This window comes from Hyla sarda, chromosome 1 (assembly GCF_029499605.1).
Source record: "Hyla sarda isolate aHylSar1 chromosome 1, aHylSar1.hap1, whole genome shotgun sequence".
Taxonomy (NCBI): Eukaryota; Metazoa; Chordata; class Amphibia; order Anura; family Hylidae; genus Hyla; species Hyla sarda.
Window position 1 is genome coordinate 356,862,732 of NC_079189.1, and position 22,417 is coordinate 356,885,148.

Sequence of the window (22,417 nt, forward strand, 5' to 3'; positions counted from 1 at the left end):
CGCTGCTGTTCTCTGCTGGGTCCCGCTAGCAAACAGCAGCGGTGACTTCACTATGCTCAGCGTATGCTTCAAGTCGGACCCAGAGCGTAAGATGCCGAAGAGGATAGCCGGAGAACCACAGCACGGAACGAGACCAGGTAAGTATCGTTGTCATCAGTATCAACTGCACTACCTGCTACCTGACAGGTTAATGCTGGTGAAACTGATCACAGATTTGCCTTAAACATGCTGCCTTAAAAAGGCAGTTTTGTAAGCCAGGTCTGGGCTGGTGTAGATTTGCATTGTTTTGAAGGGGTTTGCGACTTTTTTTTTTAAAATGATAAATTCCTGATCAATGCATCTGTAAAGGCAGATGTGCCACAGGAACAGGTTCCAAAATGGTAAAAAATGAAACTCAAGAATTGAGAATAGAAGATCTTTACCTTTCACTGCATCTATAAAGGTAAGCTGGCAGTCAGTGAGGCTGAAATGGACATGAAATATTGGTAGAAAAAGGAAACGGCCAAAATCATTTGATGGCTCATACAGATCAATGCAAGACATGTAATGCATTGATCTATGTTTTCTACAATCTACTTCTAGAGCCTGCCACAGACAGGCTTTATCAATAGAAGATCCTTGGCAGCTGCAGAAGGTGAGGAAAGGAAATGGACACCCCCACCCCCTTGCGGGGGAGAAATCCAAACCACTGCACCATCAATGAACATTCTATCGCCGATTTAGATGCCACTGTAAACTTTGACAGTGGACATCTTAGGGGTTAATAGCCAGGTGTGTGTGGCCCTCTGCTTGTGACATCAGGGGCACCAGATATGGAGCAGCTTTAAGTCCCCAAGCCCAGCCATACGTCCTTAAAGAGTAGGAGAAAATCCCCATAGCAAACATATGCTGCTCTGGACAGATCCTAAAATGGACATAAATGTCAGCAGAGAGCACTTTGCTCGTTATGTCAGCAGAGAGCACTGCATTTCAAAAAGAAAATTTCCTTTGTAGTATTCAGCAGCTAATCATTACTGGAAGGATTAAGATTTTTTAATAGAAGAAATTTACAAATCTGTTTAACTTTCTGGCACCAGAGTACCCATTTAACATTGCTGTGAATGGGACTTCCATCACCCCATTTACATTGTGGAATTACAGCGGCGGAGAATTCATTGGAATTACACAGGCACTTCATTGCCATCAATGGTGACAGTGTATGTCTGCACTGTCCTAATCCCACCCCGGCGCCTCCCCAAGAATTTCGGCGGTAGCCACCATATGGAATCTCCATGCAAAATACCTGATTGGAATTCCGTGAGTGAAAATTTCTCCGTGTGAACATACCCTAAGCAAGAATTGTGTGCCAAAATGTTGCCGAATGTAAGCCACGCCGCTTTAATCAGACAAGGCACAAAAGTACCTGAAACACCCAATAAAGCTGGTGCAAGTCATATAAGCCAGTTTTTAGGTGCAAATTAGACCAGAATGGTGTATTTGCATTAGTAATTCTGCCCCAGTAAGTGGTTCTATGTTGTGAGGGAAAATTAGTTATAAATATAGTATGTGTGGTCAGATAAGAACCCATCGGCCCATTTAGTCTGCCAAACATTCTGAATACTATTAATAGTCCCTGACCTTATGCCAATCCCTTAACCTTTCCTGGTAAGTTTTATCATGTTATCCATGTACTAGTTTAGTAGTTCTTCTCTGAAATTTCTTCAAAATTTCTGTCATTTCGCTGAAGTGTTCTAAGAACAGTTTTTCAACATTAACCAAGCCACATGTTGCTTGCACTACTGTAGGCACCCAGCATGACTTAATGTGCTTCCATGGCCCACAAAATCTCTTGACTTGTCTCCCGTCAAGCACATTTGGGAAATATTTGGTTGGCAACTGCAAAGAGAACTGTCAGCAGCATGTAAGTGACCGTATTTTTGCACAAGGCACCATACTCTATACTGGATAAATCAAGATGTCAAATATTTTGTAGCAATTTCTTCACATTTGCTTATCATATCTATCGATCCCGTGATTTCCAAAATTCAACAACCTTTCCTTTTTGGTGTTGCAATTTCAATATTGTGGAGTGTGTATATAGTTTCAGAATTTAAAGGAGTAGTCCAGTAGTGAGCAAGTGGTGAACAACTTATCCCCTATCCTAAGGATAGGGGATAAGTTGCAGATCGCGGGGGTCCAACCGCTGGGGCTCCCCGTGATCTCCTGTACGGGGCCCCGACCGCCCGCGCGAAAGGGGAAGTGTCGACCCCGGCACGAAGCGGCGGCCGACACGCCCCCTCAATACAACTCTATGACAGAGCCGGAGTGCTGCCTTCGGCAATCTCTGGCTCTGCCATAGCGATGTATTGAGGGGGCGTGTCAGCCGCCGCTTCGTGCGGGGGTTGACACCCGCTATCTGGCCGGAGAGCCTGGCCCCCGTACTGAGAGATCGCAGGGGGCCCCAGCGGTCGGACCCCCTGCGATCTCAAACTTATCCCCTATCCTTAGGATAGGGGATAAGTTTTTCACCACTGGACTACCCCTTTAAGTTGTTGCCTACACCTTCATCACAAATTGTTAAATTTACCATTGATCAAACTAAAAGTCAAACAGCATGAATTGAAAATAGAGTAGATAAAACCAACACGAACCTTGTAAATGCCAATGCCTGGATCAATGAGAAAGGCTCGGGCTGAAGTAGATGGCTGAATGGGATTGGAACTGACTCGGGATTTGTGCTTATTTGTAGAATTTTGATGGGTTTTTCCATCTGAGTCCTTTTTCTTTGTGGAAGGAGCTGCATCGTCAGACTGTGAACGGATCAAGAGTTGAACAATGTCATTCAAGCCCACATTGTAGTCAAACAGGGTATGCCCATCTTCCAGCTGTAAAAACAACAAAACACACACAATATTACATTCTCATATTTATATACAAAAACACAAGTTAAAATGGTAAATGTGACTAGCTTTGCTACCCATAGCAGAGTGCTTCCCATTTGCCTCTGTGGGTATCATAATTCATCTAACAAGCACCTTTTGTAGTTTTTAGCCAGCGGGCAATCTCACTGAGATATCAGAATGCTGGCCCAGAAGGAAACAGAAATATAATACATGGAACACTGAACTGAGAACCGGATGAGTCTGAACTCAACAAAAGCCAAACTCCAAAACATGGAGGAATACGGGTCAGGACTCTAAACAGGAGTACTAAATACTGAGCAAGGGTACAAGCACAAGACTAACAGTGTGAACACAGACTAAGATATAACAAGGTTTACAGCAGAACGAATATACACAATACTAAAAGCCGACAGATTACTAAAACCAAGCAGGATAAAATCTATAATCATAAACAGGAATAGTAACAATGGTAAAAACTCAGACAGACATAGCAAATGTGAATCATAAAACAGTCATAGTCAGAGTAGAACTAATCACCAGCAGAGTGTAACAGCAGATCTCGCCCGCCTGAGTTGCAATTGGCTAATAGCACTAACTATTCCCTAGCCAGGGAGCACAGAAAACTGTTCAGACACATCCTAGGTGTCTAAAATATTCTAAAATAGCAACTAATGGGTTCATGGAGCAGTCTCATTAATAATATGAAAGTTGGCAGGTAGGATTAGGCCCTTTACCCCTGAACAGCCCAGTTATTTTGGGCCTTGGGGACCTGCCATTTTTTTCCTTGTCCATATGCCTTTTGGAGTAGGTTTTATAATTTATAAAAAAAAATAGTAATTACTTATCGGTATAAATGATGTTAAAATATACCAATCGAAAAACAAGAATAAAAGTTAAGATGGACAGAATTGTAGGGCTTTGTGGTTTTTTTTTGTTTTTTTTTTAATTGAGACAAGTTGATGTTTTCATTGGTACCATTCTGGTGTAAAATCACTATTTTCCCTCCATTTTACCCTCCATTTCAGCAAACCTCCAAAGATGGTCATAGCGGCAGAATAAGTTATTAAATTTCACAGCAACTTTGAATCCGGAGACTTGTTCCAAGGACAAATCAGGACAAATATTTGTTAGAAGTCCCATGTAAGGTGCAGAAAAATTCAAACACATATTCTGCCAATGGGACCATCATTGGAGGTAGTCTATAACTCCAAAAAATCCTTGCTCTGCACCCTAGTAACAGACACAGCTAAATGAAACATAAAAAGAGGGGCATGGCTTAGCATGTGCTATATGCAGGTAGCTCAAAATCCTGAAAGAGCCTGGGCTGTGTAACTGCAAGCTGATTCAGCCTGCCAGCTGAAAATGATCCAAACTGTTGAAGAAAAGGTAAAAATTAGTATTTCACCACCAATGAAGCTCAGGACAGCTGTCCCCTGTGTAAATACCAGTGTACCTACTGCAGTACTGTAATCTCCCCTGCTCCCTCCCTTTAGTTTGTAGGATCATCATCATTAGCAGCAGAAAGTCCGTGTTTAGAGTAACTCCTTTCTTGCTGTTCTGCTAAAGTTCTCCTTTCTGCTTGCAAAGCATATTGCAAAGCCAGTGCATCAAAAAGCTCCTTCACATCATTTATAGTAGTGTACTGTGTCAACCAATAGCCAAGCAAAGTGCCAGTCTGTTTAATGCACTTTCATCAGCACAATGTTTTAGCATACCAGTGAAGAGTATGTGCTGTGCTGGCCAGACAACTAGGGGAGGAAGTTATAGTGTGTATTACTGACACACTATAACTTATAGGCCCTCATTTACTATTCTAAACCCGACCTCTTTTGTCGGGTTTTTTTGTCGCATCTTTGTCTGCACCATGTCGCAGACATCGTGCGCCAGTCTGCGACACGATGCGACATTTTTTCCTGACGGACCCGATGTGGATTCTCCCAAACCCGAAAAAGGGGCGTTACCCGACATTTCTGAGCTTTCCCACGTATTTATTAAGGTTTCCAACCCAAATTTGTTGTATTGTTGTGGATTTTTTCCCGACAGCTCAGAGGAGTTGGAAACCAAAACCAACAAAACCCACATGCGACAAACAGGATGCAACATAATAATAAATATCAGGGGGAAAAAGCAATCGGGTAAGAAAGCAAGATAGACTTACAACCCGATTTTCTTAGTAAATGAGGGCCATAGTGTGTATTACTGTATAACAGACCAGGCTACCAGGCTCATGTCCTACCTCCTGAAATGAAATGAATGAGAAATAGCTGTGCACAATGGAGGGGCACACTCAGGAGTTTCATAACAGCAGTGAGAGCACTCAAGTCACCGTGTCACCACACCGAAGGGTTAATGAATAAAACTGTGCAGGCTTTCAAAAATCTTTTAAAACAATTACAATGCTTTAAAAGGATACTCCGGTGAAATTATAATTATTTTTTTTTTTTAAATCAACTGGTGCCAGAAAGTTAAACAGATTTGTAAATTACCTTTATTAAAAAATCTTAATCCTTCCTGTACTTATTAGCTGCTGAATACTACAGCGGAAATTCTTTTCTTTTTGAAACACAGAGCTGTCTGCTGACATCATGAGCACAGTGCTCTCTGCTGACACCTCTGTCCATTTCATGAACTGTCCAGAACAGCATATGTTTGCTATGGGGATTTCCTTTTACGCTGGACAGTTCCTAAAATGGACAAAGATCAGCAGACAGCTCTGTGTTTCAAACAGAAAATAATTTCCTCTGTAGTATTCAGCAGTGTAATAAGTACAGGAAGGATTAAGATTTGTTAATAGAAGTAATTTAAAAATCTGTTTAACTTTCTGGCCCCAGTTGATTAAAAAAAAAAAAAAAAAAAAAAGTTTTTCACCGGAGTACCCCTTTAAGCATTACATAGTGTAATGCAGCAAAGGATAAGTCCTTCAAAAAGAGAAGCCCTAAGGGTATGCTTGAGCAGCATTGGGGCTGCCCAGCCAATGGGCTGTTTTCCCTATGGAAACTGATGCTGCGGTGGTGCCGATCACCACCTGAGATACACCATTTTAAGTTAGCGGTGCAAGGGACCCACTCTACACAGGTGGCCGTGACGTGGCGAGCAGGCTTAAACATTTTGATCAAAACGTACACCAACGACCTGTTAATTTTATATTCATGCTGAGAAGCAGATAATCTTTGCCTTGTCTGCTTTTCTACATTCATGCTAAAATCTACAAAGATCTTCTATATTGACTACTAGGTTAAAATGTAACCTAGTAAAACACTTTTCAGAAAGCTCAAATAAAATCTAACACCTCTATTGGATTTTTTAATCCCTTAAAAGACCAAGCCTATTTTGGCCTTACAGGGGTACTCCGCCCCTAGACATCTTATCCCCTATCCAAAGAATAGGGGATAAGATGTCTGATCGCGGGGGTCCAGCCGCTGGGGACCCCCGGGATCTCTGCTGAAGCACCACTCTGTCATTACTGCACAGAGCAAACTCGCTCCATGCGTAATGACAGGCGATACAGGGGCCGGAGCATAGTGATGTCATGGCTCCGCCCCCTCGTGACATCACACCTCGTCCCCTTAATGAAAGTCTATGGGAGGGGGCGTGACGGCCACCATTCCCCCTCCCATAGACTTGTATTGAGGGGGCGGGCCGTGACTTCATGAGGGGGTTTGTTGTTTGGGCATGCTGGGATTTGTAGTTTTGCAACATCTGGAGGGCCACAGTTTGGAGATCACTGTGCGGTAATTTCTAAACCATGGCCCTTTAAATGTTGCAAAACTACAACTCCCAGCATGCACAAACAGCAAATGGCTGTCTCGCCATGCTGGGAGTTGTATTTGCGTACCTCCAGCTGTTGCATAACTATATTTCCCAGCATGCCCTTCGACGATCAGTACATGCTGGGAGCTGTAGTTTTGCAACAGCTGGAGGCACACTGGTTAGAAAATACTGAGTTAGGTAACAGAACCTAACTGAAGGTTTTCCAACCAGTGTGCCTCCAGCTGTGGCAAAAGTACAACTCCCAGCATGCACAGTCTGTTAGTGCATGCTGGGAGTAGTAGTTTTGCAACAGCAGGAGGTTTACCACCGCAGCGCAAACTCCTAGCAGGAAACTCGCCATAACCCCCGCCCATGTCAATGTACCCTAAAAACACTACAGTAACACAAAATAAAGGGTACAACACTACATATACACCCCCTTACACTGTCCCTCCCTCCAATAAAAATGAAAAACGTATCATACGGCAGTGTTTCCAAAACGGAGCCTCCAGCTGTTGCAAAACAACAGCTCCCAGCATTTCCAGACAGCCACTGATGTCCAGGCATGCTAGGAGTTTAACAGCTGGAGGCACCCTGTTTGAGAATCACTGGCATAGAATACCCCTATATCCACCCCTATACAATCCATAATTTAGTCCTCAAATGCGCATGGCGATCTCTCACTTTGAAGCCCTGTAGTATTTCAAGGAAACCGTTTAATGCCACATATTGGGTATCTCCGTACTCGGAAGCAATTGCGTTACAAATTTTGGGGGGCTTTTTCTCCTGCTACCCCTAATGAAAAGGAAAAGGTGGGGTCTATCCCAGCTTGTTAGTGTAAAAAAATTAAACATTTTACACTAACATATGGGGCATAAAATGCTCTGCGGACGCACAACAAGGCTCAGGAGTGAGAGCTCACTATGTACATTTGAGCCCTAAATTGGTGATTTGCACAGGGATGGCTGATTTTACAGTGGTTCTGACATAAACGTAAAAAAATAAATACCCACGTGTGACCCCATTTTGGAAACTACACCCATCACGGAACGTAACAAGGGGTATATTGAGCCTTAACACTCCACAGGTGTTTGACGAATTTTCGTTAAAGTTGGATGGAAAAATGAAAAAAAAAAAAATTATATATTTTTTTTAACTAAAATACCGGTGTTACTCTAAATTTTTCATTTTCACAAGGGAAAAAAAGCCCCCCAAAATTTGTAACCCCATTTCTTCCGAGTAAGAATATACCCCATATGTGGATGTACAGTGCTCTGCGGCAGAACTACAATGCTCATAAGAGAAGAAGCGCCATTGGGTTTTTGGAGAGAAATTTTGTCCAGAATTGAAGGCCCCATGTGTTTACAAAGCCCCCATAGTGCCAGAACAATGGAACAATGTGCGGGACATGTGACCCCATTTTGGAAACTACACCCCTCACATAATGTAATAAGGGGTACAGTGAGCATTTACACCCCAGAGGTGTCTGACAGGTTTTTGTAAAAGTGGTCCCTGAAAATAAAAATTTTAAATTTTCCAAAGATCTGTCAAACACCAGTGGGGTGTAAAGGCTCACTGCACCCATTGTTAAAATCTGGGGAGGGGTATAGTGACCAAAATGGGGTCAAATGTGGGGGGTCCACTGTTCTGGCACCACAGAGGGCTTTGTAAACGCACAAGGCCCCCGACTTCCATTCCAACTAAATTCTCTCACTAAAAGCTCAATGGCGCTCCTGATCTTCTGAGCATTGTAGTGCACCAGCAGAGCACTTGATGTCCACACATGGGGTATTTCCATACTCAGAAGAAATGGGGTTACAAATTTTGGGGGGCATTTTCTCCTATTACCCCTTGAAAAAATGTAAAGTTCTGGCACCATAGGTGCTTCCTAAATGCAACATGCCACCCAAAAAAAACATTTCAGCAAAATTTACTTTCCAAAAGTCAAATGTGACACCGTCTCTTCTGAGCATTGCAGTTTGCACGCAGAGCATTTTACGTCCCAACATGGGAGAATTGGGGTTACAAATTTTGGGTAACATTTTCTCCCATTACTCTTTGTAAAGATGGTTAAAGGGGTATTCCAGGCCAAAAGTTTTTTTTATATATCAACTGGCTCCGGAAAGTTAAACAGATTTGTAAATTACTTCTATTAAAAAATCTTAATCCTTCCAATAGTTATTAGCTTCTGAAGTTGAGTTGTTGTTTTCTGTCTAACTGCTCTCTGATGACTCACGTCCCGGGAGCTGTGCAGTTCCTATGGGGATATTCTCCCATCATGCACAGCTCCCGGGATGTGACATCATCATTGAGCAGTTAGACAGAAAACTTCAGAAGCTAATAACTATTGGAAGGATTAAGATTTTTTAATAGAAGTAATTTACAAATCTGTTTAACTTTCCGGAGCCAGTTGATGGATATAAAAAAAAGGTTTTGCCTTGAATACCCCTTTAATTTGGGAAAAAATTTGCCCTTTAGCAAAAAAAAAAAAAAAAAAAAAAAAAAAAAGGTTTTCTTTTACACATCAGATTTCAACGAAAAGTTGTCAAACACCTGTGGGGTGTTAAGGCGCACTGGACCCCTTGTTACGTGCCTTGAGGGGTGTAGTTTCCAAGACAGTATGCCATGTTTTTTTTTGTTTAGTTTTTTTTTTTTGCTGTTATGGCACCGTAGGGGCTTCCTAAATGCCATGCCGCCCAAAAACCATTTCAGCAAAATTTTCTCTCAAAAATCCCATTGTCGCTCCCTCCCTTCTGAGCCTTCGAGCCAACAGAGCACTTTACATCCACGTATGAGGTATTTCCTTACTCGAGAGAAATTGGGTTACAAGTTTTGGGTGGCTTTTTCTCCTTTTACTCCTTGTGAAAATTAAAAAAATGGGTCGACAAGAACAAGCAAGTGTAAAAAAAATAAAAATGAAGATTTTGAATGTTCTCCTTCACTTTGCTGCTATTCCTGTGAAACACCTAAAGGGTTAACAAACTTTCTGAATGTCATTTTGAATACTTTGAGGGGTGCAGTTTCTAATGGGGTCATTTATGGGGTATTTCTAATATAAAGGCCCTTCAAATCCACTTCAAAACTGAACTCATCCCTGAAAAATTCAGATTTTGAAAATTTTGTGAAAAATTGGAAAATTGCTGCTGAACTTTGAAGCCCTCTGATGTCTTCCAAAAGTAAAAACATGTCAACTTTATGATGCCAACATAAAGTAGACATATTGGCCCTTATTTACTAAGAGTGTTGTGTAGGTTTCTTTGTGGGTTTTAATTCCCTACAATTTATTTTCCACGGTATTTACTAAGGTTTCCCTACATTTTCCACTTTCCCTACACTTTTTTTTTTTTTTTTTTTTTTTTTTACACATGTTCTGATCTGTCTGGTTTTCCTCAGCTCAAATCCACCACATTTTCTGTGGAAACCTTAGTACATATGTTGGGTTTTTGTGAAAATGTCGGTAACACGCTCCTTTTTGGAGGACATGCCCCCTTTCCCCAGCGGCCTCACCCCTTTTTCGGGTTTTCGTCGCAAAATGGAGATTTAGTCGGGGTTTTTTCAATTCTGGCTCAAATTCTGGCGCAGAGAGAATTTCTGGCGCACAACCCGACAAAACATGTCAGGTTTGCAATAGTAAATGAGGGCCATTGTGTATGTAAATCAATATAACATTTATTTGGAATGTCTCTTTTGCTTACAAGCAGAGAGCTTCAAAATCAGAAAAATACAAAATATTCAAATTTTTTATGAAATTTTGGAATTTTTCACCAAGAAATGACTCAAGTGTCAACGAAAATTTACCACTATGTTAAATTAGAATATGTCACGAAAAAACAATCTCGGAATCAAATTCATAAGTAAAAGCATCCCAGAGTTATTAATGCTTAAAGGGGTATTCCAGGCAAAACCTTTTTTTTATATATATCAACTGGCTCCGGAAAGTTAAAAAGATTTGTAAATTACTTCTATTAAAAAATCTTAATCCTTCCAATAGTTATTAGCTTCTGAAGTTTTCTGTCTAACTGCTCAATGATGATGTCACCTCCCGGGAGCTGTGCATGATGGGAGAATATCCCCATAGGAACTGAACAGCTCCCGGGACGTGAGTCATCAGAGAGAAGTTAGACAGAAAACAACAGCTCAACTTCAGAAGCTAATAACTATTGGAAGGATTAAGATTTTTTAATAAAAGTAATTTACAAATCTATTTACCTTTCCGGAGCCAGTTGATATATAAAAAAAAGTTTTGGCCTGGAATACCCCTTTAACCTGTTAAGGATGGCGGGCGTATCCATACGCCCCTGTTTCAAAGTCCTTAAGGACTGAAAGCGTATAGATACGCCCGTGGGAATTCCGGACCCCGCCGCTAGCCGGTTGGGGACCGGACCGGGATGCCTGCTGAAATCATTCAGCAGGCATCCCAGCACATCGCTGCGGAGGGTCCTGAAACCCCACCATGTCGGCGATCGGAGAAAATCGCATGTCGATTCAGACATGTGATTTTCTCCTATTCCGGGCTCATCGGGTCTCTGGTGACCCGATCACCCGAAAAATAGGGATGATCAGAGCAGTCAGTGACAGCCCCGATCATCCTGAAGGATAGGAGCGAGATTGCAGTTCTGCGATCTCCTCCTATCCCCTGCCATTAGTCAGAACTGAGTTCTGACCAATGGCAGTTAACGACAGGGGGTTGCCATGGAAACCCCCCGCTCTGCCCACCCCTGGATGTCGGGCAGAACGGGGGGAGAAGATGGTGGCTGGTACCTGGAAAGAAGATGCCGTGAGGACCGCCGATCATTGCTGGTAGGGAAGTGACGGTGGGCGGGGGGGGGGGGGGTTGAAGGAAGGGGGCAGTAAGCGATATTTACTGCTGCCCTTCCAAGTGGTTGCCAAACTGCAACTCCCAGCATGCACAGACAGCCAAAGGCTGTCTGGGCATGCTGGGAATTGTAGCTTTGCAACATCTGGAGGGTCACAGTTTGGAGACCACTATTACAGTGGTGCCCAAACGGTGGCCCTCTAGATGTTGCCGAACTACAACTCTCAGCATGCCTAGACTGCCCAGGCATGCTGGGAGTTGTAGTTCTGTAACATCTGTCCCTTCGGATTTTGCAATTTTCATGAAAATTTAGAAAATTTCTGCTATACTTTGAAGCCCTCAAATTTTTTCTTAAAGTAAAAATATGTCCATTTTATGATGCCAACATAAAGTAGACAAATTGTATTTGTGAATCAATATAAAAGTTATTTGGAATATCAATTTTCCTTACAAGCAGAGAGTTTCAAAGTTAGACAAATGTAAAATTGTAAACATTTTCATGAAATTTGGGGATTTTTCACCAAGAAAGGATGCAAGTAACAACGAAAATTTACCACCAAAATAAAGTAGAATGTGTCACGAAAAAACAATCTCAGAATCAGAATATTCGGTAAAAGCAGAGTTATTAATGCTTAAAGTGACAGTGGTCAGAATTGCGAAAAAGGGCTGCATCCTTAAGGTGAAAAAGGGCTCAGTCCTTAAGGGGTTAAAATCACAGTGGTCAGATGTGCAAAAAAAGCTCTGGTCCTTAACCCCTTAAGGACTGAGCCCTTTTTCACCTTAAGGACTCGGCCATTTTTTGCAAATCTGACCACTGTCACTTTAAACATTAATAACTCTGGAATGCTTTTAGTTATCATTCTGATTCCGAGATTGTTTTTTCGTGACATATTCTACTTTAACTTAGTGGTAACATTTTTTGGTAACTTGCATCCTTTCTTGGTGAAAAATCCCAAAATTTGATGAAAAATTTGAAAATTTTGCATTTTTCTAACTTTGAAGCTCTCTGCTTGTAAGGAAAATGGATATTCCAAATAATTTTTTTTTAATTCACATATACAATATGTCTACTTTATATTTGCATCATAAAATTGATGAGTTTTTACTTTTGGAAGACACCAGAGGGCTTCAAAGTTCGGCAGCAATTTTCCAATTTTTCACAAAATTTTGAAACTCTCTTTTTTTCAGGGACCAGTTCAGGTTTGAAGTGGATTTGAAGGGTTTTCATATTAGAAATACCTTACGGGTTTCACAGGAATAGCAGCAAAGTGAAGGAGAAAATTCACAATCTTCATTTTTTACACTCGCATGTTCTTGTAGACCCAATTTTTGAATTTTTGCAAGGGGTAAAAAGGAGAAAATTTTTACTTGTATTTGAAACCCAATTTCTCTCAAGTAAGCACATACCTCATATGTCTATGTAAAGTGTTCGGCGGGCGCAGTAGAGGGCTCAGAAGGGAAGGAGCGTCAAATGGTTTTTGGGGGGCATGTCACCTTTAGGAAGCCCCTATGGTGCCAGAACAGCAAAAAACCCCACATGGCATACCATTTTGGAAACTAGACCCCTCGGGGAACGTAACAAGGGGTAATGTGAACCTTAATACCCCACAGGTGATTCACGACTTTGCAGATGTAAAAAAAAATATATATATATTTTTTACCTAAAATGCTTGGTTTCCCAAAAAATTTACATTTATACAAAGGGTTAAAGCAGAAAATACCCCCCAAAATTTGAAGCCCAATTTCTCCCGATTCAGAAAACACCCCATATGGGGGTGAAAAGTGCTCTGCTGGCGCACTACAGGTCTCAGAAGAGAAGGAGTCACATTTGGCTTTTTGAAAGCAAATTTTGCTCTGGGGGCATGCCGCATTTAGGAAGCCCCTATGGTGCCAGGACCGCAAAAAAAAAAACACATGGCATACCATTTTGGAAACTAGAGCCCTCGGGGAATGTAACAAGGGGTTAAGTGAACCTTAATACCCCACAGGCGTTTCACGACTATTGCATATGTAAAAAAAATAAAAAAAATTTACCTAAAATTCTTCTTTTCCCAAAAACTTTACATTTTTAAAAAGGGTAAAAGCAGAAAATACGCCCCAAAATTTGAAGCCCAATTTCTCCCGAGTACGGCGATACCCCATATGTGACCCTTAACTGTTGCCTTGAAATACGACAGGGCTCCAAAGTGAGAGCGCCATGCGCATTTGAGGCCTAAATTAGGGATTGCATAGGGGTGGACATAGGGGTATTCTACGCCAGTGATTCCCAAACAGGGTGCCTCCAGCTGTTGCAAAACTCCCAGCATGCCTGGACAGTCAACGGCTGTCCGACAATACTGGGAGTTGTTGTTTTGCAACAGCTGGAGGCTCCGTTTTAGAAACCGTGGCGTACCAGACGTTTTTCATTTTTATTGGGGAGGGGGGCTGTGTAGGGGTATGTGTATATGTAGTGTTTTTTACTTTTTATTTTATTTTTTGTGTTAGTTTAGTGTAGTGTTTTTAGGGTACAGTCGCACAGGCGGGGGTTCACAGTAGTTTCTCGCTGGCAGTTTGAGCTGTTGCAGAAAATTTGCTGCAGCTCAAACTTGCAGCCTGATACTTACTGTAAGCCTCCGCCCATGTGAGTGTACCCTGTACGTTCACATTGGGGGGGACATCCAGCTGTTGCAAAACTACAACTCCCAGCATGCGCCGACAGACTGTACATGCTGAGAGTTTTAGTTTTGCAACAGCTGTAGGCACACTGGTTATGTATCATGGAATTTGTGACCTTACTCAGTGTTTCAAAACCAGTGTGCCTCCAGCTGTTGCAAAACTACAACTCCCAGCATGTACGGTGCATGGTGTAAGGTGACTGCTGGGAGTTGTAGTTTGCAACAGCTGGAGGCACACCGGACGTGAAACACTGAGTTAGGTAAAAAAAAAAAAACCTCTAAGTTTCACAACCAGTGTGCCTTCAGCTGTTGCAAAACTACTACTCTCAGCAGTCACCGACAGCCAACGGGCATGCTGGGAGTTGTAGTTATGCAACCAGCAGATGCACCACTACAACTCCCAGCATGCACTTTAGCTGTTTGTGCAAGCTGGGAGTTGTAGTTATACAACAGCTGAAGGTACACTTTTCCATAGAAAAAATGTGCCTCCAGCTGTTGCAAAACCATAAGTCCCAGCATGCCCATAAGGGAATGCTGGGAGTTGTGGTGGTCTGCCTCCTGCTGTTGCATAACTACAGCTCCCAGCATGCCCTTTTTGCATGCTGGGAGCTGTTGCTAAGCAACAGCAGGAGGCTGTAACTCACCTCCTGCTGCTGCTTCATCACAGGACTGTCCCTCGCCGCCGCCGTCGCTCCTGGGGCCCCGATCCCAACATTGACGCCGGGGATCGGGGTCCCCAGCACCTGGGGTCGTCTTTCCGCACCCGCTCACGCCCTCCGGAAGAGGGGCGGAGCGGGTGCGGGAGTGACACCCGCAGCAGGCGCCCTGATTGGTCGGCCGGTAATTCGGCCGACGAATCAGGGCGATCGTGAGGTGGCACCAGTGCCACCTCACCCCTGCAGGCTCTGGCTGTTCGGGGCTGTCAGAGACTGCCCCGAACAGCCAGTAATTCCGGGTCACCGGCTCACTGGAGACCCGATTGACCCGGAATCACCGCAGATCGCTGGACTAAATTGTCCAGCGATCTGCGGCGATCGCCGACATGGGGGGCATAATGACCCCCCTGGGCGATATGCCGGGATGCCTGCTGAACGATTTCAGCAGGCATCCGGCTCCGGTCCCCAACCGGCTAGCGGTGGGGACCGGAATTCCCACGGGCGTATGGATACGCCCTGCGTCCTTAAGAGGTTAAGGTGAAAATGGGCTCTGTGCTTAAGGGGGTTAACTAACCTTATATTTTAACATTAACGCATGCGGCAATACCACATAGGTTTATTTTTTATTAGGGTATGTTCACACTGAGGAATTGGGGCGGAAATCAAGCAGAAATTTTCTGCCTCAAAATATTGTTACTTTTCCACAAGAACTCACAGAGATTTCATGCGGAATTGGCGTGGAAATCGCGCGGAATTGGCGTGGAAATCGCGCGGAATTCACGTGGAATTCGTGCGGAATTCCGCGCAGAAATGCAGGTTTCATGCGAAGGAGGAGTATCAAGTATTTCTATTCATAACTTTTTTTTTTTCATGCGCAAATTCCGCGTGGAAATACTTCTGACTCAAAAAAAATAAATAAATAACAATGATCTCTATGGGAGAACGACGCTGATTCCGCCTGAAAGAAAGAACATGTTCTTTCTTCAAGCGGAACAGACTTCCTCGTCAGAATTCTGCTTGAGGAAATTCTGAGGGGCAGAAATTCTGCACAGCTCTATGGGGATTTTCACTGCTGAATGAATTGGAGAGGAAAAAGCGAGCAGAATTACTCGTGGAAATTCCCCTCCAATACCTCAGTGTGAACATACCCTTACATTATTTTATTTATAAAATGAGAAAAGGGGGGATTTAAACTTTTAATGGGGAATGGGATCATTCACTTTTAACTTTTTTTATTTTTTATTTTATTTTTATACACCTTACTTATAACATGCAATACTGCGATTACATACATTGTTTAATGCTGAGCTTTGATAGCAGTCGGGACCCACCGGGTATGAAGCACACTGCGGTATCAGGACCAGAGTGTACAGGTACACCCTTGGTCCTTAAGTACCAGGACGCAAGGGCGTACCTGTACACCCTCTGTCCTTTACAGGTTAAATACTTTACATACAGTAGCTTAATAAAAATAGTTTGCTAACAAAAAAAAAAAAAAAAATTATCTAAATTCCTATAATTTTCTGTTTAAAAAAAAATCTTACACTCGGAGTTGTGGCTCCATTTGCTTTTTCATTTATCTGCTCAGTCCGGGATTTTAATACGACAAAAAATATTACTTACCATGTTTTTTGTTCAGTTATTTGAACAGAGTTCACTATGGAGCTTCCAACAAACACGTGAACTTAGCCTTAACCCCTTAACGACCACGGACATAAATTTACGTCCTGGTTTGGCATAACTTCGTGCACATTTACGTCCTGTGTATTACCGCGAGCATAGGTGCTTGTGTCATACACGGCAGGATCCGGCTGCTATCAGCACGTCGTACATGTTGACTGTCTGTTCACCGTGTTCCTGTTGATTTAAAAGCTGCAAATAAATCTGTAGTTTTAAGCATGCCGGCCGTTCCATTTTCTTCTTCTAATTTACAAATCTGTTTAACTTTCTGGCACCAGTTGATATAAAAAAATATTTTCCACCGGAATACCCCTTTAAGGCTAAGTTCACGTCTTTGTTGGAAGCTCCATCATGAACTCTGGTCAGACTGGAAAGAACTACTCAACTTGCTGTGGAGCATAGAGCAGCTGATAAGTATTGGATCAATTAAGTTTTTTTATAGAAGTAATTTACAAATCTAGAAATATTAGAGAGGCTCTTATCTCCCAGAGAACTTGTGACTCGGGCTGCCCAAATAACACCTGCACCCAAGGCGCCAAAAATTATACAAAATATATAGAAAAATTGGGGCTCAGAGTCATGAATATTAGATACAAATTCATTTTTTGATAAGCTATTCGTAATATTTGTGACTTTCACGTTTCTGGTCCTCTATAGGACCTTTCTTCAGCAGCTCACCATGTAAGCCTTACATGTTGAGCTGCTGAAAAAAGGTCCTATGGAGGACCTGAAACGCGTCCAGCTTAAACTACTATTTATCCTAAGTGTCATCCACCAAAATCCCACAAGGATACAGCAATACACAAAAACCCACGGCACCTGCTAATCCTCACAGGACATTACGTGCCACCCACACCAGGAGAACATTGCTGGCTTTCCATTTGCCTTGCTTGCAGGAGAACTGCTGCAGTACCCTCAGTTCGAGCCCACTGCTGCCGCTTTACGAACTGAGACGGCCAAGTCTAACAGCGCACCCTCTGCCCAGGGATTGTGACTGGCTGACTATCAGGACAACACAATAGAGGTACCAACTAAAAATGATTTATCATGTGATAAGCGCTTCCACTATACACCATCTCTGCTGCATACCTGTGAGACAGCCGTGTCTCTAGCAGCGCTGTTACTGCTTGGGAAACCTGGACCCGTCCAGCGACCAACCCTGCATACAACAAAGGTACCAACTTTTACCATATTGCATTTCAAATACTGTAACCAGTAGCAACCAAAAATAATTACTGCCGCTACACATTTTTTGAGACCGCCAAGTCTCTAGTAGCGCGGAACTAGAATCACAACCTCATATAAGGTTACAAATTGTTTCATCTGTTGCCCAGTTACTATTGTATCAATCGCTGTATCCGTTAGCGACAATATCTACAGACACCATAATTGAAAATAAATCATCTGGATTTATTGCCGCAACTGAGATATTTATTCACATTGTCTATCTGCATCATTTCTACAGACTCTGTGGACACTTAGCGAATAATTTTAAAGTTTTTTCATTTTATGTATTTTATTAGTTTTAAATAATTATTTGCCATATTTTATGCTTTGAATATTTTATGTATAGACTATTTAATATATCAGTGTATTTCTGCTGATCCACAAGGGCCCTGTGGGTCAAAAGACACAAATATTACGAATATCTTATTATCAATAAATTAATTTGTATCTAATATTCATGACTCTGAGCCCCAATTTTTCTATATAATTTACAAATCTGTTTAACTTTGACACCGGTTGACTTTAAAATAATTGTTTTCCACCGGAGTACTCCTTTAACCGTTATAACTAGTATTAAATACACAATTGGTTTTTTATATCAACTACACCACCACAGTATGTGAACCCATCCTATGACAGCTTTTTGGCAGCAATTTGTAGATATATTTTACATAAACATATTGCAGCAGTCCATAGTGTCTTTTGAACAGTGACTCATTACAATGGAATAAAGGTTATGCTTCATGAGATTTTTCTGCAGTTAGTAAAGGGTTTAGTCTGTTACGCTATGCAAATCACTAGTCTTAAAAACGTGTGTCAATGCATTTTTTTTTCACAGGATAGAACATCCAGAAAGCAATGTTTCAGATGTAGTAATTGCTACCGTATTCTGTTCATTCTTACAATAAGGCATTTACTGTAATAGCTGTTTACAGTGACAGCACCATACAGTAACAAAGTAAGGGACACTTTACAAATCCTCATAGTCTGTTTTCAACATTTTACAGTAAGTAATATTTTACATCTCTGAAATGTAAGGGCAAAGTCTTTGTTTCAGGAAAGACATGGCCTTTCCTTTAATGCAAGTATTTAGTAAAAAAAAATAAAATAAAAAATAAAATAAAATATATTTATATATATATATATATATATATATATATATATATATATATATATATATATATTATATATATATCCAGTTGTTTTAAGGGAGAAGTATACAAATAAATGACAGTATATAGAAATAAATGACAAAAAATTACCCAAAAAATACAGTTTTAACATAAAAAAAAATTTGCTTTACCAAACAGACGATTTTCAGATAACCCAACCATTTATGGATTTCATGTTAATCCACGAAGGAAAAAGGAAAAAAATATTTAAGTAGTCTCAAAAGTCTATTTGCCAGCATCTTCTCAGTAAGCTATTAAAAAGATAACAATATTTGAGGGGACGGGGAAGGGGGGGGGGGGGGGGGGGGGGTTTGGTGTAGAAATTTATCGAGGTTTGCACACCAGTTTCTGGTGTAAAATAAAATTTAAAAAATTGCAACTTTTTCTGTGTTTTGCTCAAACATTTTCTTATAGCAGTTCTCTGATTAAAGCTTTGATAAGTTTATTTTTGCCTTTAACAAACATCCAGAAATTGTCTACAAATTGGCACATTTCTAACTGAAGTATGACAGGAAAGGAGTAGTGAGGAAGGCATGGAAGCTAAATTGCTAGTTTACAGTTAAAAAAAAGGTCATCCTAAATCTGAGGATTTGCAGACAAATATGAGGAAACAAAAAACATTTCAAAGGGTAAGTTTAAATGAACTGGTGGCAGAAAGTTAAAACAGATTTGTAAATTACTTGTATTTAAAAATCTGAATCCTTTCACTTATTAGCAGCTGTATGCTACCAGAGGAAATTCTATTCTTTTTGAATTTCTTTTTTGTCTTGTCCACAGTGCTTTCTGCTGACACCTCTGTCCATCTCAGGAACTGTCCAGAGCCGCATAGGTTTGCTATGGGGATTTTCTCCTTCTCTGGACAGTCCCTGATACGGGCATCAGGTGTCAGAAGAGAGCACTGTGGACAAGACAAAAAAAATTCAAAAAAGAAAAGAATTTCTTCTGCAGCATACAGCTGCTAACAAGTACTGAAACAATTAAGATTTTTAAATACAAGTAATTTACAAATCTGTTTAACTTTCTGGCACAAGTTTATTTAAAAAAAAAATGCTTTCCACCGCAGTACCCCTTTAATACCTTTAGCTTAGCATGATGCCCAAGATAAACACACATACAGTACACTAGGCATGCTGTTTTCTTCAATGCATACATTTTTGTAAAATACCTAATATATATATACAGTAAATTATATGATGTATAAACCTACAATTAACTGCAAGGGAGTATGTACTATAGTGGCAAACTATGCGACTGCTATGTTGGCCTTTGGTGAAAATGTTGCTACCATGTCCAGGTGTCCTTCATTGCGCCTACGATAGTGCAAAAAATTACTTGGAGCACAGGAGATTTTTCTATCATAGTTTCAGGGGTGTGTGTCATCATCAAGTAGCCTGGTGGCTCAGGGCTGTATTCACATCTACCTGAGTAAGACTGACTGACTGGGCAGTGCCAATGTCACTGCTCTACTTCCTCTGCTTGCTGGAATCTCACACTGCCCAGAAGCTGCTTCATGCCCAGGGATAGCACTGCTTATGGGCCAGCAAAGGATTTCAGTGAGTAATTTTTGGCCCTTTTATCACAAATGCAATGCAGGACATCAAGACAGTGTGAGAAAACATATTTAACTCTAGATAAATGTGTTGCCAGCAGTTATATCGGGTAAGATATGCTGACAGGTCCTCTTTAACCCCTTAAGGACCCGGGTTTCAGTTTTTGCATTTTCGTTTTTTCCTCCTTATCCATAAAAAATCATAACTCTTACAATTTTGCACCTAAAAATCCATATGATGGCTTCTTTTTTGCGCCACCAATTCTATTTTGTAATGACGTCAGTCATTTTACCCCAAAATTTACTGCAAAACGGAAAAAAAAATCATTGTGAGACAAAATTGAAAAAAAAAACGCCATTTTGTAACTTTTGGGGGCTTCCGTTTCTACATAGTACATTTTTGGGTAAAAATTACACCTTCTCTTTATTCTGTAGGTCCATACGATTAAAATGATACCCTATGTATATAGGTTTGATTTTGTCGTACTTCTGGAAAAAATCATAACTACACGCTGGGAAATTTATACGTTTAAAATGGTCATCTTCTGACCCCTATAACTTTTTTATTTTTCCGTATATGGGGCAGTATGAGGGCTCATTTTTTGTGCCGTGATCTGACGTTTTTAGCGGTAACATTTTTGTATTGATCGGACTTATTGATCGCTTTTTATTCATTTTTTTCATTATATAAAAAGTGACCAAAAATACACTATTTTGGACTTTGGAATTTTTTTGCGCGTACGCCATTGACTGTGCAATTTAATTAATTATATATTTTTATAATTCGGACATTTCCGCACACGGTGATACCAAATATGTTTATTTACACTTTGTTTTAAATGGGAAAAGGGGGGGTGATTCAATCTTATTAGGGGAGGGGTTAAATGATCTTTATTCACTTTTTTTTTGCAATGTTATAGCTCCCATAGGGAGCTATAACACTGCAGACACTGATCTTTTACATTGTTCAATGGTTTCTCATAGGAAACCATTGATCAATGATTCTGCCGCTTGACTGCTCCTGCCTGGATCTCTGAAACTGAGCAGTCATTTGGCGATCGGACAGCGAGGAGGAAGGTAGGGACCCTCCAGCTGTCCTGTAAGCTGTTCGGGATGCCGCAATTTCACCACGGCCACCCCGAACAGCCCCCTCAGCTAACCAGCATTGTTTTACTTTCACTTTAGACGCGGCGTTCAACTTTGAACGCCATGTCTAAAGGGTTAATAGTGCGCGACACCGCGATCAGTGACGCGCGCTATTAGCCACGGGTCCCAGCTGTTGTTAGAGGCCGGGCCCGACCCGCTATGACGTGGCCCCACGTTATAGAACGGGAGCGGACTCAGAGCGTACATGTACAGGAACCTGTACAGGAACAGGTTAATGGACATGGGTATTAACCAATGGGTCAGGGAAAGCATGGAAAAAAATAAACACCAGGGGGGGATTTATCAAAACCTGTCCAGAGGAAAAGTTACTGAGTTGCCCATTGCAACCAGATTGCTTCTTTCATTTATCAAAAGGCCTTTTCAAAAATAAAATAAACCATCTGATTGGTTGCTATGGGCAACTCAGCAACTTTTCCTCAGGACAGGTTTTAATAACCCTCCACCCTGGCAGATCTTTCTGTCCTGGGGAACGAATCAGATGCCATAATATTTGCTATAGGGCACCTCTTAGTTCTATGTAACTAATCTGTCCAAATACTTCCATTCCTTTTAAAATCTTGCAATATTTTCACATACACGTACACAATGAATGCAATGGGAATATATGAAGCAGCAAAAGCATAGCCCACTCCATATGAAGAGTGTTCCTGTGACTGCCACAACAGGTTTCCTGTTATACTACAGATCACAGTTCTTTTCTGTCTAACCAGTTTTATTTTATTTTTTATAAGTGAAAAAATGGGAAGTCCCTCTCAAGAAGACAAAAAAATTAGCCCTTTTACCCATTTTACAAATAAAACTGTAAAAAATTATGTGAAAAAATTAAAATGTAGTAATTGCCACGTGAAGAAGTGTATCATTGTT

General features: G+C 41.2%; 1 protein-coding gene across 2 annotated transcripts in view; it reads right to left on the reverse strand.

Annotated features, from left to right (window-relative positions):
* UHRF2 (ubiquitin like with PHD and ring finger domains 2) overlaps window positions 1–22,417 on the reverse strand; it is a 174,599-nt gene that overhangs the window by 98,156 nt on the left and 54,026 nt on the right. For both annotated transcript variants that reach the window (XM_056521915.1, XM_056521905.1), the window contains one exon: window positions 2,631–2,864. In XM_056521915.1, the coding sequence (XP_056377890.1) occupies window positions 2,631–2,864 (234 nt within the window). The remainder of the gene's footprint in view (window positions 1–2,630; window positions 2,865–22,417) is intronic.